Source organism: Tauraco erythrolophus, chromosome 5 (genome assembly GCF_009769465.1).
Source record: "Tauraco erythrolophus isolate bTauEry1 chromosome 5, bTauEry1.pri, whole genome shotgun sequence".
In the NCBI taxonomy this organism is placed as follows: Eukaryota; Metazoa; Chordata; class Aves; order Musophagiformes; family Musophagidae; genus Tauraco; species Tauraco erythrolophus.
The window spans coordinates 58,468,128-58,495,441 of NC_141469.1; the positions used below are offsets into that span (position 1 = coordinate 58,468,128).

Sequence of the window (27,314 nt, forward strand, 5' to 3'; positions counted from 1 at the left end):
AACCAGTACTACCACGAAAAGCAGCTGTCTCCCGTCTCTTCTACCTGACTGTTCATTCATATCCCCAGGTCACCTTCCCTCTCTTGCTTGCATAAAGAGAGGTGTGGAAAGGAGAACAAATAGCAACTTTTTTTTCCATACCAGATTAGTTTCAACTCAAATCAGCTCCCTGATCTGATTCACTGTCTGGCCATGCAAATGTTCATGCCAGTATAAGCAAAAAAATTGCAGGGACAGAACAAAAGGCCAGAGGTAGTAACAGAGCAGTACCAATTCTTTCAGAGATTATATCAGCTTAAAAGTGTTTGCAAATCCAAGCTCTAGGAGTATAAATGTTTGCATCTCAGCCACTTAACACCTGATGTTGAAAACCTTGCAGAAGAATTGGAAAAATGTGAAAGTGATGACTTTGCCTGTAGATATACAAAATGGAGTTATAATTTTGTGGAGTTTTTTGGTATTGCCTTGAGTTCCTAACCATGTTATTTAGCAAAATTAGTAAATGTTAGCAAGTTAGATAGCTGAAGTAGATGAACACATGAGTACACATATGCAATAAGGATTATAAGGGTGAACAGAATAAACTAAAAAAATCTTTGGACTCTCCCAAACCAGCAGGATCCTGCATGAAAGGAACTCCTCATCCCTGACCACCAAATAACATCTTTTCAGTCATCCCTCTAACAAAGGGTGTTGCTGAACCACAGGGTAAGCATTTAGGTTCTTATGGTATTAGCTACCCACATCATATGCATGTTCTGCCTTGCCAGATGGCCTGTAATCTGGTCTCCCTTGAAGCTGAAAACATCACATTAAAACTCCTAATTGGGGTAATATATTCATGAAGTAATGACCTCAGTCAGTGTTTCTCAAAGTGGGTTACATCATCCAAAAGGATCATGTGAAAGCTCTAAGGCAATCAGTAAGAGCTAGAAAAAAAACCCTGTATTGGAAAAAAAACTCATAAAAATATAGAAAATGTGTGATGATAATAAAACCAAATTATACTTAAACATACCGGCACCAAAAGCAAGTTCCTCGAGTCTGAGGAAGTGTTTTACAATTGCAGATTGCTCAGCCTACTCTTACCTCCCTCTGTGGAGAAGAAATTGAGTTTCCACTGGCAGTTAAGGAAAGTAGGCTTTTCTCAGGTTTGTAAAGGAAGAAAAGAAAGTAAAGGACTAAGATAATTACACAGATGGGGAAAATATTTATTTTTTTTTAAATGTATATTGATTTAAATAATTTTTGAAGAACTGACATTACAGAAATTTGGTAAAATTTAAAGATCTTTAGAAGGTCTAGCCTAGTACTGTTCTCTTGAAATCAATGGGCGTTTTGCCAATATCCACCCTTCAAGAGGAGCAGAATTAAGTCCTGCACTGACCACTAATGGAAATTCCATCCTTAACATTTCCAACTTTGAGTTTTTAACAGAAAAAGAGGGAACAACCATGAGTAAAACCTTCTGAATTTAGCCTATTGCTGTAAGGTCTAGCCTGCTGCTCATAGCTTATTGGGTTGGTTTGAGAAATTTAACAAGATTGGCCAGTTTTATTACAATGGCTACAAAATCCTGTGGACAACTTGAAACTTCATTTGTATCAAATGTAGCTTTGTACAGAGGCACACATTAGGAACAACACTAGAAAAAGAAATGAAGAAGAGAACAGATAATAGAGAAGTTGTTCAAATAATTGATTATGGTATACAAGAGGAGAGAATCAATGGACCTTCAAACATCTTGCTGAAATAAATCCAGCCAGAAGGCAGTGAACATGAAACATCTTCAGTTACCTCTCCCTACCTAACACATGGGAGCTGATTTCTTCCCCAAAGTGCTATCCCTCAAGCTGCCATTTACAAGTTCTGAAATTCTGCTTTATTCAATCTGTTTTTCAAGTATCTATACATTTGGTCCTCCTCCGAGCAGTGGGTACAGTTCTTCTCCTTCACTGGGCTTCTTTGTCCAGTAAAAGAGAAGAGTTAACAAAATTATAACTGATAGAGGTAAAAGAGTAAAGGAGTCTTCCTTGTTCTAACATAGCCACTGTCCTGACAGGAAATTTTAACAGTTCAAATCCAAAAAGCATATTCAACACATCTGAATTATTGAACTGCTAATGAAATAGTAAACAGGCGCAAAACCTGCTTTCTAGAAAGGGTTTTCCCCCTAATTATTAGTGACCTCCATACTAGAGATTTCAAAACAATACACGTACCCCAGTCAGATGAAGTTATAATCTCCACGTTTGTCCGACAAATGACCTACTTTTAAGATTCTTAGGCAGTTTACCTCCCAGCAACTCAAGAGTACTCTCAAAATACTGTGCAAAATACAGTGTACAAAACTAAAATATACCCCTTTTCAAAATAAGAAGTTTCACTGATATTGCTACAAAGCAACACATGTATTAATATAACAGGAACCAAACACAGTACGGAACAATGGATGGAAACCACTTTAAGTACACCAAAGTCCAAAGTACACCATTTTGTTATCCATCATGCACATTGACATAAGGCTAATCGCACTTACTTGTCCCAGCCACAGAAAGACGCACGTACAGATAGATACATACAACTCTTCTCTATTAAGTGGAAGCATTAGTGTTTGCTATATATTAACAATTTTCAAGAGAAATCCAAGACAGAAGCAGAACTTCAAAACCCATGAACAACTTATAATATTTAGGAATTCAGCTTCAATGCACAGAAATAGTGTTTAAAAGTGAAGAAAATTTAACCTCTTTCTGAAAAAAAAAAGGGATGAAAAAGCAACAAAGCTACAAGACTGAAATTTTTAGAACTAATTAAAAGTTTTGAGCACACATGAAATAGAACAATTATCAGAGCAGTGATCTGAAAGCACTTTCAAAACACCCAGAAATGCAGATTGCCTGTAAAAATTTTATAGCTTTAATTTTTATAGTTTTGGCCAAAGCAAAAGTTAAATACAAGTTTACTCTGATAATAGCATTTAGATTCATAAGCAAATCCTTTACTTTCTTCACCTTTTGAATTCAATCGAGTATGTCCCTATCTTTTAAAGTTCAGGAAGTTTTAACACCCTACACAAACTCAGAGGACTTTCATTGTTATTCCAATAAAGCAGGGCTATAAAAGCTCAAACAAGGTTATTGGATGGGATTTAGTTCCAAATTAGGTGTCTGTCTACAGGTGTTCAATCAGCACAGTAGATATCTAATGTCCCATTCTAGTTATGCAAGTTCCAGTTCAAACCAACCAAAGGAGGTTAAATCAGCCCATCTTCAAACCAGACACCCAACCGGCCAGCTGCATCACACTTTACGTTACACTGACTGTATTGACTAGACAGCTATTGACTACAAAAGCAGCTTAGACATCTCAGGGTTGGTTCACTTGCCCATACGTTTGAGATGACATGGAGTAACCAGCGTTGTCTCCAGCTTTTTCTCCAGAAGGCCACTGGTCTCTTACTGTCCTTGCCCTATCTACTGACCTTGTGCAGTTGTCTCTGCTAACCTAAAGCATCTCCAATAGCCATAGATACCTCACTATTTTTTAAGTAAGTACACAGCATTGCTAGCACAGATGCAGGCACCTATATTCAGGTATTGATCTCAAATGGAATCTCTTCTATTATGTCATTAAAGACAATTTCTGAGAAAACAGAAAAACATATCAATTAATATGGAATAATAAACGCACAAAAAGAAGATAGAAATAGTTATAGAAACATTAATTTCAGTAAGTCTAACAAGTATTGTATTTCAAATTTTGCTATCATTTTGTATGGTTTAGACATAATTCCCATGCAAGTAAAAATATATGTAGAAACAGATGTAGTTGTTTTGCACCAGCAGATTTTCTTGTAAGCCTTTTAAAGCCAATAATGTTATACCAAAGGGGAAGTTCTCCCCAGCATTTTGATTCCCCATTCCCTTTCCAATTACTACAAAATATAGCATTATTTATAGCCTGTAATGTATTCTACAACATTCTCAGAACTCCAGTACATTTGCCAGACCTCACATACAAGTTAAAAATACCGCCCCTCCACTCCATACTACCTTATCTACAACAGTTCCTTTCAGTAGTTAGACTGGAGCCAGGTGTTACTTGTATCAGACTATCTCTGCCAGCATGCACTGCTGGATATTTAATAGCCACCAAACATCCTACACTTTACAGACACCAACAGATGTAAAACATCTTTATTTACTACACATTACATGGACTTCTCCCACAGAAAAAGATGAAGAGTTGTATGAACAATTTTGAGCCAGCTATAATACATGTGCAACCACCCCCAACAAAATCAGGCGCACAAACGCGGTAATTTGTCTACCGAAAAATCAGTAATTGTTACTTTAACTACATTTCTCTTACAAGAAATCTTGCCCTACGTCCAGTCATGCTTTAGAACCTTCTCAGGAAAGTCTAATCAAGATGAGCCTTCTTATATAACCAATACACCAAACTGAAAAATACTTACGGTTGATGTGATCAATGTAGTATACACCGATCTGAGGATCATATGCGGCTTCCCATCCCCACGGCAGTTCATCCCCAACACAGTCTGCAAATGACAAGGGCTTTGTTAACCTAAAAGCAAACAAACAAGTTAATGGTATAGCTTTTCTCTCTTCCATACACATTTGTTATTCATATTAATTCCTATTATGAGAGAAGCTAAAGCAAGATTAGTAGGGAGAAAGGAGAATAAGTTGTTCTCTCCCACTTAAAGTTTAGGCCTTTGATTGTTTTGTCCCTATTCCATCCTTCTGAATTCATTAACTCCCAAGAACACAATGTAAGTTATTGCAAACATTTTTCAGTACAAGCACTCAAGTGAGAAATTCACTGCAACATCTTTCACATTTGACAGTTTAAAATTAAACAATAACCAGTAGCTTGTAAAAAAAATAATAAAACAATCTACACTCCTATTTGTCCCCAGAAGAACTGGACCCTTCAACCTTGAGTCTGTGGTGAGAGCACAAGATTTCAAGGTCATCTCTAATGATCATAGACAGGAAACTCAGAAAAGAGCATACAACCATCTAAGATGCAGTTAGCAGCACTTACCAATCCACATACTTGAGTAAAATCAGCAGCAGTGTGGAGAAGGAGTGCACAGAGTAGACGTTTTATAAGTAACACTTAATGGACTTTCAGATGTTCACATGCTGCCTTTTTAGGAAGATAGGCAATTAAAGTTTTTCATTTTAATAATGGAGCATCTATTTGTTACAAAAAATAGACTGATGATAACAGAATCATAGTTATCAAAGATAACTTCTTTTCCAAGTGAAGCTGTGTAAAGCTTTACATCATCGTATTTTTGCCTTTTTTTTTCCTTAAAAAGAGCATCGAGTTTCCTGTTAATAAACCCACAGATAAATGTCACATTGGTTTTATTGTCACCATAGTGACAACAAGATTAGTACATATCCAGAGTTTAAATAAAAAAAAAATACTTAGAGAGTAAGATTATCAAGAGTAATTTGTGGGACACATGAGCATCGCCTCCTTTGCTCCCTTGCTGCTTAAGTTCTACCACCTAAGACTATTTTTTCATCTCATCATTAAAATTCTATACAAACAAAAAGCCAACAGTCTAATTCACATATGCTTTTTTCTTTCAGTACTTTTTCTTCAATTAGTTTCTGAGCAAAAGAAACTTGTTTATTGACATTTTTGTGAGGAATGAAAGAGAAAAGAATAGTACGTTTTACTTTCTACAAAATGAATGGGCTTTTTAGTGTAGAAAACACTACATAGAAAATACTTTACAAAACTATTGAATTAAATCTTTCTTACAGCTGCGAAAATAGAAATTTGAGCTCAGGTTTGATTTAGAAATCATTGTCCCACAAATGTATTGTTATTATTGATGGATCTGACCTATCAATTCTTTAAGTAGGGCAACACTTTATTCCTCCAAACTAGGGTTGCAGAAATTACAAAGAACCAAGCTCTTTCGATCCAAAATCTCAGCAGAGTGTAGATAGATTTACTTTTTCAAATTGTAAGCATGAATCCACTTCCTTGTATTTCTGCAAAGTTTACAACATAGTCCTATGAAGGTTACTAACCCTTAATTCTGAGGTCCTGAACAAATTCACAAATAAGGCAAGTTTGCTAATTTATTGTCACTTAGAAGCTGCTGTGCCAAACCACTAAGCACACTGAAAACTATTACAAAATTCAGGTGAAATTACCAATGTGGAATTACATCTGGATCACCAGGATATAGAATCATAGAATGGTAAGGGTTGGAAGGGAGAAGGGCTGCTCGGAGAAGGGCCTCTCCAGAAATCCCAGCTCAGACCTGCCACTCTGCTGCTCGCCCTCCTCCCCCTCCTCCTCTCAGGGCGGTAGCAGCTGTGCGCCATGGCCACCATGACAGCCATGCAGCTCAGCGGGCTAACAGCTGGCCCGCAAAGCTGCAGCTGCCTAACACTGTGGTATCAAATACACCTGCCCAAATGCTACCCACTCATAATTACCAGCATCACTTCAAAAGATTACTGTTTTGTTTGCAAATGGTAACAGCTAGACAGAGAGAGATGGCCCTTAGGAAAGCAGAAGTCTTTTAAAGCCAGGATAACACGCACAATCACAGCTTCAGCCACAGCACGCAGCAGACTGAACACAGGGTACCCATGTCAGAGAGTTCCCAGGCCACTACTGCCCAGAGGAAGCATCAATTACGTAAAAGCGACAGCCCTCTGGTGAGTTCGGTTAGTCACGTGAGCCAGTGCCGACTAGAAGGGCACATCTTGCTGGGAAGAAAGTCCTGCCTCAGATTAGAAATGTGGACTTTCACGAAACAACTTAAACCGAATAAAAATAAAAAGTTCAATGTCACCCTTAGCCTTAACATTATAATATTAACTCCAAAGACAAGTCTTGCAGTTCAAGGAGTAAAAAATATTTGAAATACCATACAGCAGAGTAAGGATCATAAACTTCTATAAACATGGCCAGGTGGTCTCCAATAAATTAATTTAGAACTCTGCATAAGCATTCCATACTTTCAAAGATACAGACCACAGTTAGCAACAATCACAAGATGTGATTTTTAAACCATCTCTACAGGAAGGATATAAATCCTGTACAATCCTGGCTTTTCATCTGCACTCCAATTTTATTTTTAATCAAATACTGACTTCTTTCTATTATAGCTCATTCTGTGGGTTAGACCGCAGACCACTCTGGCCACATTGATGTTCTGCCCAGGTGTTATCACCTGTCAGAAATCGGACACTGTGAGAATGAATAGCAGCCGCGTTCTCATCCCAGACGCTCCATAAATTAAAAGCAACACTAAAAAAACCTGTGGAAAAGTACTTGAGTGACCCATTCTAGACCTTAAACAAAAGAACAGGAAGGAGACAGAGGGCCTGAAATACACTACTGGACAAATTATTCTATGAATTCTGCTCTGCTGGATCATGCTTGGACATTGCAGCCTTAACATCTGAACTATGTCAGGAGAACCGCTTTTGAGTAGATTTTTAAAACATGAAAAGGTTTGTACATAACAAGATCACAGTTGCTTAAGTGTTACATGCCCGTAACTCTCTTTTTAGTTCCAGAGCCTTTTAATAGCACAAGATTTTTGAGCCCGACATGGACTTAGACAACTGAGCAGCAATCAGCACAAGGTGGTATTAGACTGCTTTGTGCCCTCGGAACTGTCCCAACATAAACAATGTTTACTTTAAAAATACCTACAGCAAATGGATGATATTAACATGATGTGAAGATAAGTAAAATGCAAGAGAAAATTTGCAACACAAAAGTTGAAAGCAAAGAGTTACAAGATGTAATTGGAAAGGAAATAATACCTTAGGAGCAAGAACTGAAGGAATCTTGCCTGTATGAAGATCATTATCTGTGACATAATAACCTATGATAGATGGACTGCCATTACATTCATTAACCGTGACCCAAGAAAAATGAGGTTTATTGCACCATAATAGAGGAATAAGTGCTGCATCTCAGGGCACTCATATTCTGAGGTAGTTTATAAAACTTTTTCAGGGTGTAGCCATCAATTTACACGTTCTTAAAAGAATGCAGATCTCCTCTAAAAAGGATGACTTGAAGTCCACATTTAGTATATTATGAAGTTTAATTAGTTAACAAATGGGTTTTTTTTTTTAATGCACATCATTAAGCTCAAATATTCTTACCTACAGGCATTTTTTTTTTACCCCTATAGAACTCATTCCAAGTGAAGACTAATGTATTAGCCTTTAGCTCATATATAACATTTTTATCTACTCAACCCTATATGGCTGCAACATTCCCATTTCAGCATACGGATTGAAGTGTACTCCCTGAACAAGAAGCAGGTGTATGTAATGAGAAGTGGCTACTCTTACGAAAACCAGGAAGCACTCCATAATTCCATTATGTAAACAGTATATAATTATGTTATTGCCAATCACTTCACAGGTGCTCTGGGAAACCTAGGAGACAAATACAACTTACAAATCAAGAAGCCGTATTACCACCTCAAATCCACATTTTTCTTCAAAGTTTTCAAAATATAAAGTTAGCTAAGATCTTAAAATGTAGACTCTACAATGATGCATGTGTTGCCATTAACAGTTGCTATTGCATCTGCAGCCATGCCTATAAGTCTGTATAAGTATCTAAAGTTAATAAAGAGGTTGATGATACTGTAAAATGGAAACATAACTACAGACTGATGGATTGTACAGTGCAATATTGTTCAATTTGGACAACTTCATGCATTTTCTTGCTTGATGTACTCCCTAAGTTTCTTCCTTCCTGAAGTCAGGGTCCACAAAAACCAAGAAATTTACTACATGTACTAGTGGTTACTATATTTCTGTCAACATATGGACAACCCAGAGTATTCCACACTTCTGTGATCCGATATCACAGAAAATACGTTCTTAAAAATATGTATGCATATGTACAATATAGACACACACACACACTAACTATTTTCAACACATTGTTCTATGCAACGGTAATGCTGCATTCTGCCGCATTCCTTCTCTGACCCATTTTTTTTCTCCAAAATCCATTCAGGTTATCCATTTATGATTAGCACCTCTACCAACAGCAGACTCTAGACTTTGGTCTTCACTCTCTTCTAAACTCAGCTGATACCAGCATCACTGACCTCCTTAGCATACTCAAGACCTGATTTTAGCCACACTCTGAAGGACTATGAGAGTACGGCTTGACATGTTTTGCTTAGATAGAACCATTTGCATCAATTTTGTTAGACTGATTTATGGTTATTTATAATATATGTGGTGGAGGGCATGGGAAAGAGAGAAAGGTTACAGCAGGTGGATATCGGAAGACAGCGGAGGGAAGACACACAGGCACAAAACAACTCCACAATAAATCTGAGACATCTTTTCCTCAATTAGAAAGGAATAAAATGCAGGTTGGCAAGAGGTACATAAATACCTGAGAATCATGAACAGGTTCATCTTAAGCTCTTTCAAAATTACTTCCAAGAATAGCTCCTTTGCTGTGTGGTACTTGACCTACAGTCAAGACTTGGAGTTTTGAATTGAATTATAACTAAGGTCAATGCTCAACTTCTAAAGCAACTTCAACATGCATTTGAAAACTTTCTCCAAATCTCAATTCTCCCCTACTCAAAATGTCCTCATGTTCTTTGCCATGTAGCAAGATCTCACGTGACACTTACATGAAGCGCAACCCCCATTCATTCTCATATAATGATGTACATTTATTTTCCCTTATGACACACTACTCGTTATTAATTTTTCTAGACAGAAACTGTTCTGAAAAATGTACCTCCTCTTCACACTCTAGGAACTGAGAAGACAAAACGTAAGTTACTATTTAGATGTTCAGGGATGAGCATCTATTAAAACATAACAGAAGAAACCCAATGATGGAAGGACCACATGCACACTTACCTGGAATCTGGCTCATTTAACTACATACACCATTACAGAAGGGTGCATAGATGATTTACCAATAACACAACACAACAGTAACACGACAAGATCCTTCTGAGCCCTTCCTCACAAATGTTTTCAGTTAGCACAATGACATATGATCAGCATCAGCTAATTTCTTCATTTTTCAAAGGACGACTCAAAGTATTTTTTTCTTATTTTGATCCAGTAGCTCAAAACCAGCAAACGTAAAAATTCAAATCAACTGATCAGGGAAAGCAATATATAAATAGAAGAAGAAAAATGTTCTAATTTCTTCACCAGAACTCCTGAATTTATTGTACAAGTTGGGTCTTAAAATCAATCCCATTCTTACCCAACTTTCTAATGCTACAGGCACTGTGACTTTGAAGAATCTATAAACACATCTTCTAATCCCATTCCAAATATCCTCCCAACATGGATTTTACTCACTTCAGGCACCCAAGATGGATTTCTAATATAAAACTCAGTGGTGCAATTAATCTCATTAACTTCAGAAGTTTGTTATCTAACCTGAATTATTCCTTTTGGTTCCCTAGAGAGGCTGATTCAGCACATCTATTTAGATTTAAGATGAATCACACTGAACGTTTCCCTCTTTTTCTAGTGACTACAGCAGGAGTTCGAAAGCAAGGCTCCTTGGTTTATACAAGGTAACTAAATTTAAGCAGGATGAATACTATACCAGGCAGCATACAGAGTGCATATGGAATGGCAAAAGAGAGTAAGCTGTAGCTCCACATTGCAGGTCAGAGTTAAAGAGGAGCATCGCCACTCCCTATGGTCCAGGTCAGTTTCCATTAACTGTTACATTACATCAGAAAGATAATTTTCTCTTCTACAAATTACAGTGGCTGAAGCTGCAACAAAATGCATTTACCTTCTATTAATAATACCACTAACTAACTTTAACTGGGTCATTTACCTGTAGAAAGGGGCAGAACTTCCACGCCCATAAAACACCCTTTTGCCACATTGTTTGTTCATTCAATTGTATAAACTAGCAAATCACACGCACAATCTCTTTCTCTCTCTCTCTCCAAAAAGCTCATTCATGAGTCCGTTGACAGGATTTCAGCTTCTAAACACCATGTTCTCAACACAGTAGTGCCTCCTGTTCAGATACCAGGCCAAGACATTATGTACAACCTTTGTATTGCTTAGGTACATTCTCTTTTAATAAGAGTATTATTAAGATATACTGCTGCTTTATTACAGGTATTATTTGAACGAGTAATAGGGCAAGGTCATGCATCTGTTTACCTTGTTCACAAGATTTGTGCAACCAAACATAAACAATTGACTATATTTAAAAGGCAGCAAATATGCACGTTACCTTTCCTACACCAATACAGAATTACTAAGAGTAGTTCAACCTAAACGTCACCCCATTCTTTAATTATGAAAAATTCTCAGTAACATTAAATCATGCTGCTTTATGCCTATAGCCACTAGCCCGTGCACCATTAATCTGTTTGTTTCACACCACACAGGCATGCACACAACAGCACAGGTTTACAGCCAAACACTCCTTGCCACGCTCCGAGCATTTACACGTAGCAGTCAGTAGCACGTTGATAGTACCAGGCCTTCGCCTTTTTGCACCACAACTGGATGCTCAAAAACCAACTGCAGAAAATAAAGTTACAGTGGAGTTATGCACTTCTAGGAAACAAAGACTTATTAACTCCATCAGCAAGTATTTCCTGGATACAGTTAATGAATTTTCACTTGTTTTCCTGATTACAGATCATTTTCTCTCTGGTAATACAATACAGGTAAAATAGGCCAATTTTTATAAAAAGACTGGAAGCTTGAGGTATTTGGGCACTGATTCTAGTTTTCTAAAAAAACATATCAGTATAGTATCTTTTTAAATAACTTGCAATTTCTACCCTATGATTCCTTTAAGCCCTTGAATGCTTATGACAGGTGATAGGCCTTAAAGAAATATCCCTTTTGGGTTTTAAAGGGGTTTCTTGGTAAATGAAAACATATGCAGATGCAGATAGGGGCTTATACTAAGAGACATACATAAACAAGTTCATCACCTTACAGTAACACAATGGCTAGACATTATTTGGATATGTACTACTGGGATAACAGGCTCTCACAACTAATTTACAAGCTCAAAAACTCAGTTTCCAGTAATGAACTTGTACTGACAGTGGTTTACAACACTTCCCATATTACAAGTGAGCTATGGGTTCATGTAGATAGGACTAGACCACATTCAAAGATGTTTCAGGGAATATCTAAGACTTTGAAAAATACAATTTCTATTAAAAGACTCTTGTCTAGCTAGCCAGCAGCTCAGGTGCACACAACATTGTGCTCAGGAAGCACACAAAGATCAAGCAGAAACTCAAATCTAATCATCTCCCATCCTCATAGGGTTTGGGCTTTTTAAACCTTTTTAGAGAACTGAATAAGCAGTTTCTTCTGTGTAATTTAGGCAAAGTACTCAAGGCTGCTTTGAAATGCTTTGCTGAAAAAGGCAGGGTGATGAACGGTGTCTTAGTTCTCGGAGAACCCTCCAGAGAGACAGCTGCATTAATATTACCTCGTGAAATAGGAGTATCAGCCCATTATCGGTTCTGATCGCTACTGCCAAGAGGCCTTTCTGAAGACTAACTCAGAGTTTCATACACTGTACGATGGCACACGACCATCTGACATATTCAGTAAGTACTGCTTAGAAATAAAAAGCTGATACCTCACCAATGACTGGTTTTGAAGATACACGCTAACTACAGTAGAAAACTGTACTCCAGTCCTCAAATGTTTTCCAGGAACTACTCTTCGTGATTTAGTTAAACATTTAACTGCAAGGTTAAGGATGAAAAGAAGCCAACTAACCTTTCTGCAACCCCAGTACAACAACAACAAAAAAATCCTAAATTCAATATATAATTATACATCAATTACTAAACCCATACAACAGTAAAACCCGGAAATCCAACAAAAGTTCTGAATTTCCAATATCTATTATGAACATAAGCATTTTAAGCTAATATAGGCATGTATTTAATAAAAAGGTGCATTGTACATTGAGAACAACAAGTTATTTAAAACAAAAATGTACTTCTAACTGCAAATAATTTAATTCCACTTATTTTAACCACAGCAAAAGTAAGTCTTCAAAAACACAAGCTGATAAAAAAAATAGTTGAACAACAACAACAAAAACCTACAGAATAAATGCTATCCCTTTAGACAAATAAAAAGACATAAATTTGGGTTTTTTTTGCCTTAGTGGAGCTAGTAAAATCTGCAGTAGTGAACCAAACTGTAAAAAACCAAGAAGCCCACCAAGTAACTGAAGGAGGAAAAAAAAAATCAAACCAAACAAATTAGCAAAAAATATTAATTCCTCTACAGTCGAACACACGCAGTTTTCCCAAAAAACACACCTTCCTACTTCACATAGCAGTTTTGCAAGCATCCTGTAAAATCAACAGCAAGTAAGTGCTTGCAATATATTAACAAAAATTACTATCCTTTTTTTATTTCTTTATTTTAAAAGACTTATCTTCAATGCTCAAAAATCCTACACATCCACAAACTCACTCCCTAAGCTTTACGCAATACAGAAAAGTTAAGGATGGAAATCTTCAGGTCCTCTGAAGATCTTGCCTGTGTCCTCCACCAAAAAAAACACGAAACAGAACTGATGTCCTTCTCACATGCAGATGCATGAAAGGAAGCAAGCAAACAGGGAACACACAGCTTAAGATTTCAGTACAGGAGGCAGAAGACAGAGGGAGGTGGGTGCAAAGGGAAAACACTGCCTTCCAGCCAAGAGGCTACGTGCATGTTAATGACTGCCATAAAAATACGTTGTAACAGCGATGAAGCAGAGTGTAACTGCCTCTTCGCAGTTACAAAGGGGTTAACATTAGCTCTATGTCAGCTCACACTGTCCCTTCACAGGTGCTTCTGAAAAGGCACATGAACTGAATAGCTGAGACCCAGAAAGGGAAGAATGCTTTTGGGAAGGAAGGGACCCACACCCACTGGTTGCAGGACCAGGTCAAATGGCCTGCTGGCATGGGTTTTTTTTGTTTCCTTTTCCTTTTGATTATGATAAACTGTTTTGGCCTTCCACTTAACAATTACAATCAGTGAAGGAAAAAACCCCATGCTGAACACAGCTCTACAGTTTGCTACATCATTTTATCATTGAAGGTACTGAAAGAAACCAAGTGTTTAAGTGACCAGTATTTTGCAGCTCAGCATACTAGCTATTTGTTTTTGTAGGGCAAAAGCTCCCAATCAAATCACCACTTGTAATTTCTTTATCCCTTTAACATTGCCAAGTTCAATGCAAAGATGACATTTTGAAAGGTTAGGGGGAAGCAGGGGCAGAGGAGCGGAAATGGGTAATGCCATGAATGTTTTCTCCTGTGTTTTTCTTTGACACAGCAGTTGGTCCTGCGCTGGCATGTAAGCACTATATTAGACACCTGGAATGTGAGGAATGTCTGATAACCATACCCTAGCGCAGGGATAATTCCACAGCCATAACCCAACAATACGACCTTTGAGCTTTTCCCCTGGAAAGCTCAAATGCAGTGACATTATGAAAAGGCTATTATGTGCAGTGTTGTTGCAGGTTATTTGTATATACATGACTGTATACTGCTTATAGAGGGAAACTGTGTTGTCATCAATTGAGAACACTGTTAAGAAACTTGGCTATTAGTTTTAATCCAAGTTGGTAAACACCATGTGTTCTCAATCCTACAATCTCCACCTGCAAACTTGACTTGGAAATGTTTCTTTTACCTGTCTTGTACCACTTTGCTTCTCATTTCACACATTTATTATCAAACTATTCCTATACAATAGGAAGATATACCCTTAGAAATACACAATTTAAAAGAAAAAAGTGAAAAAAACAACCAACCAAGAAACCAAACACAGTCAAGCACTGGTTTGTGAAATTTTAAAAATCACAACTCTGCAATAATTTCCATATGCAAACAGGAGCAACATCTGTTCCCAAAAGCTTACCATTTAATTGAAGCATGACATAACAAACAATGGGAGGAAAATGTCAATAGGTTGGAATACTTTATTAGAATAAATCAAAACAGATACACTTATAATAAAGGATTAAAACATTTACTCTGTTATTTTGGATGACTTGTCAGCTTGGCTATCTGTAGGCAGTATCAAAAGCAGCCTTTGTGGCAGACAGTTAATTACTAAAAGGTTAAACATCGGACATTTCTGTAGTGTGAAAATTAAATCTGGGAAAGAGAAATGCATTGCAAAGACTGAACACAGTCAAAACCAGAAAACGAACATGACAGTTAATGTCAGCATTAAAAGATCTTCCCGATCTCTAACCTTTCCCCTTCCTCCTTTCTGTAATTTCATACACATGCTAGTCCAAATCACCCCACTACTCACCTCATCAGCTATAGAAAATTATTTTGAAAATTTTGTTCTGTGAACTCCCCTTTGCTCCTCCTGCAAATGAATGCTTGCATTGCAAGGAAGCTTTGGATTTATAGAGAGGATATGTAAAGACTCTCCTCTCCTAACTGCTCCCACTGAAGTCAGCAAGAGTGTTACCAATTTCAGTAGCAGGAAACTTAAATCTGTGACAAGTACTTTTCAGAAGTATCATCCATCTGCACATCTCAAATAACCTCACAAACATTCAGCTTCAGCACTGTGAAGCACTCCAGCCAAGTACACCAATCATTCCAGAAGCAGGGAAGAGCGAACTTGAGTTAACCATCCAAGATCACTGCAATTCGGTTGCAGACCTACAAACTGTGCCTGAAGGGAGCCAGCACCCCCCTCTAAATGTCATTCTAAACACCGAGTTCTCCATGTCCCAATTTCTAGATTCTCATCCAATCACTTGTTTTGTAAGAATTTTTAATGCATACTTCATTAAATCACTACATGTTTTGCAGTACACTGCAGCTCCCATTGCAAAAAGACTGAGCTAGATCAGAGCTCAAATGTTACACAACCACCTGGCCAACCTCTGGGCACTAGTAAACTATTTCCAGATGCCACAGGAGTAGGAGAAATCTTTAAAATGTATTGATTTTTTACATGGAAAAGGAACAAACACATCACTGCTGTGTGATGATGCAAGCAACACAATATTTTTTTTAAAAAAGGAAAGGGAAATCTATTTATATTTTAATATTAATAAGGGACCATTAAAAAGTCTGTCAACCCTTGGTGCAAGTGATTCCAAAAGCTCCCTCTAATCATTTCAGCTATGGTTTCATAGAAAACAGCCTCTAGAAAAATCTTTACATTCTTGAGAGCAGAGTGATGGAAGCCACAGCCTGACTTAAGTATTAGTAAAACTGCACAAAACTGAAATAACAAGTAATGGCTATAGCAAATATGTTTGCTTCATACAAATCTAACATTGAACTTAAAAATGCAAAATGTTGGAAGTGTCAGGGTACTGTAAAACTACAGTATTGTAAAACTACAATTATAAGAAGATTTCAAATATATGTTCTGGCCTACATGTAATCCCTCCCACCAACTATTTTAATATATAGACCTGTAGTTCGCAATGCTTTTATTAAAATTAAACTGCATTTCTTTGTATATTCCAAGATACTGTTTTGTATCCCAAAATAGTATTATATTAAACAAAATCAATGCAGAGTTCCTTCAGCAGCTCTACTCTTTTTACATTTCTTTATTCACAATATTAATTGAATTCAAGTTTTAAAGTTATTCTCAGTGGCAGTAAAGTTTGAGGAATGGGAAATATGCAACAATTATCCAACAGGAAGCATTTAAGTGCTTTGCTGTGACTTCCTTCCCACACACCCACTCCCAGAAACTGCCTTGAAAAAAACCACCCCAAAACATGTAACGAATGCAGCAAATTTTCTAGTAATCACTAGCAGGAATACAGCACATATGTAGTTTAGTCTGTTTAAAAAAAAAAGAAACCAGCTTTTGCCTCTCATGTCAAACTGACTAAACCTATTTCAGGTCAGATGTGCTTTTTGGTTCCTAGAAGGGTGAAGTTCAAAAAAAGAAAAAAAAAAAGGGAGGGGGAAAAAAAAAAAGGCACTGAACCCTTATAAGCCTTTCCTCTATCCCCAGCATACAATTGCTTATCACACATCTCTCTCTACTGAGTACATTTGGCACAAACAGTTGTTCAGAGTGGGGGAACACTTCCAAGGCAGTAATTTGCAAAGATTGCTAAGGAATTCTGTGAGACACTGTAAAAGGGAACCTGAAGCTGCTAGATGAGCTAATGCTCTACTTACCAGACTGGAATAGAGATGTCTACCTTACCCATAAGTGGAAAAGCACTCCCTTCAGGTTTATTAGTAGTTTGCACCACTGGTTTAAAAAGATTATTCTAATCCAGGTTAAAGAATTACTTCAGAGAACATAGTACATATTAAAATCTAGTCTCTGGCTGTGGTTGCTAACAGCACAGAGTAAATTATCATCATTTCTTCAAATAAGCGTATAAACATCAAAACAATATTCTCAACACTCTCATGAGTAGGTAACAGCAACATTTTAGCAGTCCCATCTTTCAAGGTGAAAGCATATGTGAGAAGGGGAAAGAAGATGAGAACACCAGAATGAGGTTATTTTGCACATTTTCAAATTTAATTGCTCAAGCTAACACTCAGAAACTCAAAATTAAAAAAGCAATGAGGCTACGCACAAAAACCTGTGCAGAGATTTTGTACTACTGAATCACTTAATGGGAGCAAGAGACTCAGTATTTTTGCCAACACGACCGAAGTCATTCAACTCCTTGTGGATGGCTCTTTGAATCAGCTCAAAATTTAGCAGAAGCCAAAACAGCAAACAGCTTATTTACAAGTCATGAGGAAATAAATATAAAACAAAACAGAAAACATCACCATATAATTTCTATAAAGCTACTGTGTGATTACATTTTAATACTGCATTCAGCTCCAATGGCCCTGTACTTCCACACCACAACATTGTCTAGAAAGAAAAACCACAGATCAAGATACAGAGAACAGCTGGAGATGGTGACCAGCATACAGAACGTATACGTAACTGAACAGATTAAGATTATTCAACTTGGAAGTTGCTTACAGAGTGGAAATATCATATACAAGGAAAGTAGCAGGCAGCACTTACTCTCTATTTCTCACACTAACGAGAGGTATATGCAGAACGTACAGAAAAGCAGCTCAAAACAAAGTTCTGTGCAACACAACTGTATCTGGACCTCACTGCCACAGCATTTTGTTGAGGTCAAAACTGTAATTGTTTTCAAACACAGAACTGACAAAAAAAATATACAAATAATAGATCCACAGTGACAGTAAACATGATATTCCAGACGCAACCATTTTCCTATTGGACTTTCTACTCTAAATTCACTCTTCTTCTAGTACATGCAGAAAGACGAATTAAATCTGCCACTCCTTCCGTTTCCAAGGCCATTATGACTGGAAATCGGAATTCCAAAGACAGAAACCATGTCAGATACATGTTGGCTTAAAGTAAATTTATAGAAAAGACTAGCTACACAGAAGTTGCTGATCTTTACATTAACGATTAAAAAGACAACAAAACAAACAAACAGAAAACCAAAAGAGAGGTGATACTTTTCAAGACAGCTACTAAAAGAGCAGCACAGCTAAACAGTACGCCACAATCTTTATTCTGTGTTAACAGAAAGGAACACATAACAGACCAATCCTAAGAGTCAACTTGCAATGATGAAAGTGAAGGGAATGCTTCCCAGTGGGAGGAAAGAAAAAGGAAAAAGAAAAAAAATGACTTTGGCCTTGCGCACACACTGCAAACTGGACCCTTGTTAGAATTTTTAAAACTGCCTTACTACAGAGTACATTATGGAGCTACTGGAATTTATAAGCAAAGGTATCTTTGAAGTCATTTTAATGTATTCTTATTTAATAAACGTTTAGTTATTCAACATTTTATAATGAGTCACTACAGTTTTTCCTAACTTTTTTTTTCTTCCATTGAGTTATATTCACAAAGCATTTTTTTAAAACAAAGTATTACTTAAAATTGGCATTTCTTAGATTTAATCTCATTTATGGCAAATAATATATGGTCAATATCAAATTTTAGTAAAAATAGAAAGCTAACCTGGTTGAGAGAGTAACAAATGACTTCAACAGTACAGCTCCCACAAATCCCACAGGAATAGTTTCCATCTTGACTTGAAAGAAAGAAGTCATAGCTAGTCTCCACTTTTGACTGAAAACACAGTACCAATTCTCTTCATCCCTCCTAGTATTTTAACAGCAGCCTGCAGTTCAGCCTTGCCTTCTTTTGAGCTAGCGGTCAATGGGTTGTACACTACCCGGAAGCCAGTAAGAAGTGGATTACTGGAGCGACTTGTCTTGTTTAACATCTCTATCAATGATTCGGAGGAGGCATCAGAGAGTACTCTCATCAGACTTGCAGATAACACCAAACTGGGGGGGAACAATCAACACTGTCAAGGACACGATCACCATTCAGAAGGACTGAGGCTACAGGAATAGGTCAATAGGAACCTTCAGAGATTGAGCAACAACAAAAGCAAAGTCCTGCATCCAGGAAGGAAATGCCCCTTACAGCGATAAGGCTGGGATTGATCAGCTGTGGAGCAGCTCGAGGGTCCTGGTGGGCAGTAAGCTGGCAATGATCCAGTGGCCTGGTTGCAGAGAAGGCCAACAGCCTCCTGTCTCAGCAAAACCATGGCCAGTAGATCAAGCGAAGTTGTTATTCCCTCTACTCTGCACTCATTAGACCGTATCTCAAATGCTGCCTCCAGTTCTGGTCTCCTAAGGTGAGAAAAACACCAAACTGGAGCAAGTCTTGGGGAAGGCCATTAGGATGGTTGGGAGCTGGAGCACTTGCCCTGTGAGAAGAAGCTGAGGGACTGGGGTTTGTTCAACCTGGAGAAGAGGCAGCTTCAGGGGGATGCAGCAGCAACCTGCCCCTACCTACAAGCAAGTTTTCAAGATGAATGTGTCAGGCTCTTTGCAGGAGTGGGCATGGTAGAAGGATGAAGGAAAACACGTAGAAGTTGAAACAAGTTCCAACTGGATAGAAGGAAGAAAAATTTCACCATGAGGACAGGCATTCGATGGAACAAACTAACCTGAAAAGTTTTACCTGAGTACTCTGATCTCACAGCTGACCACACTTTTTGCATAGTTTTTAATTCTTTGCAATCGCCACATTTCCAAGCCATATGCATACATACACATACACGTGTACTCACTCCTGTCTTAAGCTCAAAGAAACAAAGACGACAAAATTCCATCACTGTGTACCTTGACTACAGAAAAATAATCTTTGTTACTTGTCTATATCACACCAAATACTGAGGTTCCATAACAATTTAAGTGGATCTAACCTATCACAGTTCTGCTCTTCCTCCATGCTACATGTTCGTGCCCTCTCTCCTTTTTTTGTGCTGGCACTCATCTGACTCCATAGTAAGTCAGCTCAAAGAAACAAACCAGTAGCAGAGATTGAATTTTTTTAAAAAAAAAAACGGTTTAGCTGCCTAACCAGTTCACTACTGGTACAAATGTCAATGCAAGAGAGAGGGTGGAATCACTTGCAGACCCAATTCAAATTGGTATGAAGTAGTCATGAACAACAAGAGTTCTTAACAGACACTGAAGCCCTAGTTCTTGATGGAGATCATAGGCAGTACAGTAATACAGGATTACTACTCCTCCTCCTTACAATTAAGCTATTAGATAGATAAGACTTAGCATGCAAAATTGGAGAGGTGGTTAACTTCTCTGTGCAGTTTTTACGTGGTGAAAGTTAAGAGAGTGATTTTTGTAGGCTGAGGGTTTTTCGGACTAGCAATGAACCTTAACTGGTTGCAAAGCCTTATTTCTGAGAAAAGGGAAGAAATTACAGACAAGAGTGTTTAATTCCTGTTGCATTATGAAATGGAAATGCTTGGGCAATTAGGAAAATTTCTGTTTATTAAAATACCTTGATCTACCGGCTACTTGAATTTCAAAGTAGAACAATGTAAATCAGTAAAGTGCCTGATCCTGTGAAGGATATACGACTGCACAGAACAAGCCAAGGAAACTTTCCATGTCCAGCCTCCTTCTACATCAAGTCAAAGGCAGCCTTGACATTGCCTTCAACAAGGATAGAAGCAAACTTTTAATGTGATTAATACTTTTAGTTATCTGACTTTTGTCATGTTTGTCAAAATAAAATCAAAAAAATATTTTGTCCTTCTGTGAGAGGCTTTACTTTGGCCATTTTGCCTATTTTTCTTTTTTAGCCAAAACTAGCTTCTTAATGAGGCTCTAGTAAGGAGAGAGTTTAAAAACAATTGCTAATGACACTGAAAATTATAATACTGTCTCAAATACAGAGCAGAGGCACTTTCATAGAAAAACAACACCTAAGCATAAACAATTGATTAAACAGTAATCTCCCATGCTTTATATACCTTTTGTACTGGAAGAGGCAAGTTGCCATATAAGCAATGTTTCAACAAATTCAGCTGACTAGAAAGCTGCAATTTCACACACTTCTGGAATTTCTTAGACACAGTATTTTTAAATGATTGCTTCATAAAAATCACTTTTAAGTATTTGGTTAGATGTAAAGTTTCTATACAGTTTGAGCAATGAAAAAAACTCAACATTAGCTCACTCAGTGGAAATACGCAGTCACTCCTTGCCAAGATAAGCATTACATCTCCATTTGCCATTTATTATTCTTTTAAACTGAATAGAGAAGATTGCTCTTAAAAGATAGTCCAGATACAAATCTTTACTATCCAATTACTTATGTAATCTCTTTAAACTTCTCAATGGAAGTCTCTTACTATCTCTCATAAATCAATCTACATAAGTTGCTTTGGTGAAAAATCTTTAACATAAATATTAATACTTTAAGATACTATTTTTCCTCCAATTCTACACGATATCCTCAGGTTCCCTTGGGAAATTACTTCATGTATCATTCAAGCTTATAAAACAAAATATATCTACTTGGAGGCTAGGCTTCTGACTCTCCTCCTATAAACATCAGTCATCTAAACCAATTTCCCGAAGAATTGGAAAGCTTAAAAGTAGGCACACTGTAATTAAACAGGAGTCAAACTTCTAATCTGTCGAAAATGCCATTAGGTGCCTACATGCTGCCATTAGGTGCCTACATGCATTTCAATGCTCTACAGTATATTAAGTAAAGCAATGAAAACAAATAAAAGGAAATTAACATTCAGCCAAAACATGTATGAGCATGGAGTTTGACCTAACAAAAGGACAGATTTCCAAGCTCATGACAGTCCATGCAATTCTTTAGCTTATCTGTAGGCACTCAGCATGGCTAAAGTTCTATTTTAGAAAGTATGTGAAAAGGTTAGGGAAGAAAGAGAGGATCATGATTATTCACAGACCAGCAAAAATCTGCTTTCTGCCTTTCAGGCTCTGGGGATTCCATAGTAAGTTTAAGAGAAGAGCTGGAATTTCCTGATCTGGCAGATATAACCTAGGGTGGGGGAAGGATAATTCTCAAAAGAGCTTTCAAATGTGGGCTTGGAATCTTGCCGGACAGAACAATGATTGATTTAAATCAGCCATAAAAAGAGAGATTTGATCTTCTGTCAAGTCTCTGAAATGGTAGAAGTTAAGAGGAATCATCAGTGTTGCATGCTTGTTTAATGAAAAATTCATTCTTTTACATTTAGTTCTAAGCATTTTTAACGCAGTTGTGGGCTGATAATTTCATGCTTTCAGCTGTCAGTATACCAAGCATCTCTCTTTGTAGCATGCTATGAAGAACTGAACTTTTATAGGCAAAACCAGTAAGGAAGAAAGGTAATGTTTTGCAGTAAAATAAAGCACTTGCATTCCTTCCTTCGTAAAGGTGATCTGCATAGTCCTTCACTGACTTTTCCAGTATATGGTAATTTTATTCTCTCCCGATCCAACTACCACATTCCATCAGTTTTTACACTGAACAAACAGTGGAAAGACTCTGCTCTTTACTGGAAGTCCAGGTGACAGAGTCTAAGTTACGTCTTTTTTGCTGGCTTCTCTGTGTCATGCCAAAGATACAAAAAGCATTTCGTTTTGTCCATCACGTTTTCTCTCCTTCACCTTACTACTTTCTGTGTTAAAGTAATTTTATTTCTATTACTTGTATTTACAATAAGCAGATTGTAACAAGGTCTCTGGTTTGACTCACATAAACAGCAATATCACTTTAAAGATCTAGAGACAGCCAGTCAACGGTACCCGTTTCTGCGTACCAGTGGAGCAATAGGACTGCTCATTTCTTAACATAACAGTGTTACAATCTTTACTAGCATTTCTGATTCAAGACATACAAGACATTCTACCTAGAAGTGATTTCTGCCTTCAAGAATCTAATCGTAACAGCATATCTTTTATTTGGAATTCTAGAATCCATAACCACAAAAAAAACCCTAAAAAACACACTGCCACATTTAGTTTTTGTTAATGACATGTGGCTTCATTTGACCAGAGCCTGCAGAAGAAATGCATGGTCTTGTGCTACGAAGACAGATAGAGTTTGCAAAGTAACTAGCAGTGTTGTCGTCTTGTTTTCCATACCTGGATTGTTCTTCCCGTTGTCCCACTAAAGCCAGCTGCTGGGAGATACACAAGAAAGCAGCAGCGCTTGGTGACCCTCACTGGCAGCCAAAGAATTAGTCTGGTTGGTGGAGCATAGCAATCCACTGTGCCAGCTGAAAAAAGCAAGCTAGAGCATTTTTTGATCCTTTCACTGGGCTTTGGGAAGAAAAAATCTCTTCCTTTCACAAACCTGACTAGGAAGTTAAATTGATGTCCAAAAGACCTTTACTGTACTGACACTCGCTATGCTTAGGCTACAACCAAAGTCTTTATGGTTGGCCCAAGTTGTAACGGAGAGTGTGCTGCAGTATGGATAACTGCTTCAGACAGCAGGGACACAGGCAAAATGATCCATGTGGTGTGATGTTCCTGTGATATTCACATCAGGCAGAAAGACTTGTTAAGTCTGATTGTCAGTAGAGCAAAGTGGGACAGAGTACATAGCTTGCAGAGCATGATTTGCTGCCACTAGGTGCAGAATGAGGTAGAAGAGGGTCAGAGAAATCTCTCACCTGAGGTATGAAAGAGGTCTGTAGACTGCAAATTCCCCACTAATACAATACAACGATTGAAACACCCCAAAGCTGACCTTCATGTTTTTGTTTCCTTCTGGTTTACTTCCTCCAGCTGCTATATGTCTCAGAAAAAGAAAGCAGAAGGGGGAAAGCATTTTACAAAGGAAAAGGTAGCCCCAAAACACAGCTAGGGCCTTCTGAACTCAGTTTTTGGGGATCTGCAGAAGGAAGACCTGGCCAAGCATGTCTTTGTAGCCCAAGAAGCAGAACAAACATGAACTGCACAGAGCAAATCTTGCTCCTCCTGCCAGTCACTAACAATCCTAGTTGTGTTGTTAAGCTGCCAACAAGCTAAAATGTATTGCGGACTTCAGGGCATTGAAAAACGTTGCACTCTCCTGCTGCCATCACCTTTACCTACCTTTTATTTATTCCATACTATTCATACAGATGGAGTAATATATTTGAACAGGCTAAGACTCACTCTTTCCATCGCATTCCTATCTTCTGCTTATTCACTTGAGCTATTTTCTGAATGAAAAGATCGAATGCTAGGTACAGAGGGCACACAGGACATGGCAACTGAAGCTGGGAACTGCTGTTGATAAAAATCTGAGAGGAATTTATGGAGATTACAGATACTCTTTGATTGGTTAAATATTTCTAGTGATAGGCACACCTCTCAATGCTATCTAGAGGACAACAATTACATTTCACAGGAATTTCTACAGCATTGTTTCATTCTATTAATTTGTCTGCTTTCTCTCCCCAGAACATTTCCTAAATGCTCCATTTTCAAAACTCAATCTCAGATTTGTCTGTTGCCTTGGGTTACAGCAGCTTAGAAACAGGCCTGGGATGTTCAGGTACCTCTTCGTCTCATTCGTTCAGGGAAGATGGCTTTTCAATAGCACCAAGTCATTCTGAGCCAGGAAAGGGACTGGAATCTGATTCTTTCACATTCCAGACCAGTAGTTCACATTCCAGACCAGTAGCCTAACAAGCAATAAAATCTTCCCAGTCTTTTACACTCCCAAAAGGGCCTCTGACAAAAATTTTTCACCAAAACAGGAGAATGCAACATTATATATAAACCTATCAACACTGCAACTTCTGAAAAAAAAAAAAGCTGTTTATTCAAAACATTTCAAGTTGTTTATTCAACCAACTTCAACTGTCACTTTGTCTTATGACATTTATTTTCTCTTTTCTTCTGCCTGTCTTGTTAGTGACAGTCCAATGAAACAGTCACCTGTGGAAAAACATGTAGCACACTACTGCCATATTGATATTTTCAACAAAGTATTAAAGCAGTATTGCTTTAGTACATCACTGTTATGGATATCACTTGGAGCTTTCCCTGTGATAAATGCATCTCTTACAAATAAAAGTTTCCAGTCCATCAGCAACTATTAGTACAATAAATATTCATTACATAATTTAGGGCTTCCAGTGAAAGAACAACATGAAATAAACAGCATCTTTATAATTTTTAAAAGAAGCATCTCTGTATATCTTAGCTTGATATTTGCTTTTTTTAAACAAGAAAAAATTAAAAATAGATTACTGTTCTTCCTAAAATTGCAAGAATTCAAGAAACAAAAACTCTGCAGTACAAAGAAGATTAGAAAATGCTAGGATCATCAAGAACCCCATGTAATTTAAAGGAAACTTCAAGATAGCCCCCAATCAATCCAAATATGCAGCCAGCAGGCCAATTCTTTCAAGTATTCATCCACAGGTAGTAATTTAAAAAACAATCACAGTGGTGAATAAAAGCTGTTATGATCTATGAAGTACAGCAAGGTGCCATTCAGGAGAGTTGTTTTCAATCATCCATCTCTGAAAGTGCCTTCTGGAACAAACTTTAAAAGGCTGCCCCTTCCAAAGTCACATTTGAAGGAACAGACAAAAAACCTAACTAGGTGCTTCTAGTACGTTTAGTAGTAATAACTTTAATATTACACTGCAAATAACACAGTCCACACACAGGTATCTTTCATAAACCAATCACTAGATATAATACACATTTCCTCCATCAGATTCTAAAATTCAAGTTATTAGAAGTACATGCTAACTCCTGGGTGTTGGAGATCTATTCCAATACCACATAGAGCAGAGTTGGCCTTCAAAAGTGAGAAAGAAATTTATTTTCTATACTTCTGCTTGTAGGATTGATAGCTAGAGTGAAATGAAGCTTTAGATAATTTTATAGACATTACTAAAGCAGACAGTGGTTGAGTTAATGTCAGTATACTGCAAATGGGCCGAGAGACCTATGACCTGTTCTGGTCACAACTACAGTTCAGGTGACTGTGGGACTAGGTTTCCAGGGTACTGACACACATACTTCCGTTCAGATGTAACCAATCTTTAGTTAGGATCAAGCCTATCTTGGCATTAGGAGTCGCCATAGGAAGGAGAAGCTGTAGAAAAGATTAATATAAAATTCTCTGTCCCTCTGACTTTCTTATCAAGAGTATAAAACCAGCTAGTTCAACTTTCACTACACAGAGTATTCACAAGACATGAAAGGTGGAAGAAGAGAGCCCAAAAAAGTTTATAAACATTCTGCAGCAGAATACCTCCAATCAGAGCTTACAATCTAGCAAAAAAAAAATATATCTACAGGAAAAAAATGTATCAGGTTTCACAAGTTCCTCTGCTTACAATACAGTTTGCTTTTAATAAAGTATCTGCATAGGTGACTTCCTGCAGAGAGACGAGTTCCGTGTTTTGGTCTAAAAGGCTGAGAAGAGGTAACATCTCCCCTTTAATCTTATTGTACTGCAAGTATCCAATCATCTTATGTTTAAAGTTAAGTAATAAATTACTATATAGTTTTTCATATAATCTGAATATCTCCATCAGGACATCACCATCAAAGTCACATGAAACCTTTTGTAACATCTGAATGTTAATGTGTTCATCATCAGTGCAGCATCAGCTTTAAACATCACCGTATGTCTCAAACAGATGAGTGCTATTCATATCTAAGGAAAAAGAGAGCACTCCGATAAAGTTCTAATACCGGCCATTTAAAAAACTTTTCAAATAAAGTATTGCAAAATAGCTATTAATGAGATCTTATTCCTAAAAGATCTGTTAGAAGTCTACTACCTCAATAAGCAACAATAGTACTGCCACAAGAGTCCTCTGATAAGTATTGTCACCCATCAACATATGACACTTGCAGGGTAAGCATTTCACAAGAACTTTAGGCAGCTGGC

At 37.5% G+C, this 27,314-nt stretch overlaps 1 protein-coding gene across 2 annotated transcripts in view; it reads right to left on the reverse strand.

The window, feature by feature from the left end:
* Positions 1 to 27,314, reverse strand: part of WWC2 (WW and C2 domain containing 2) — a 115,172-nt gene that overhangs the window by 65,639 nt on the left and 22,219 nt on the right. For both annotated transcript variants that reach the window (XM_086611650.1, XM_086611649.1), the window contains exon 2: positions 4,481 to 4,590. In XM_086611650.1, coding sequence (XP_086467776.1) covers positions 4,481 to 4,590 — 110 coding nt within the window. The remainder of the gene's footprint in view (positions 1 to 4,480; positions 4,591 to 27,314) is intronic.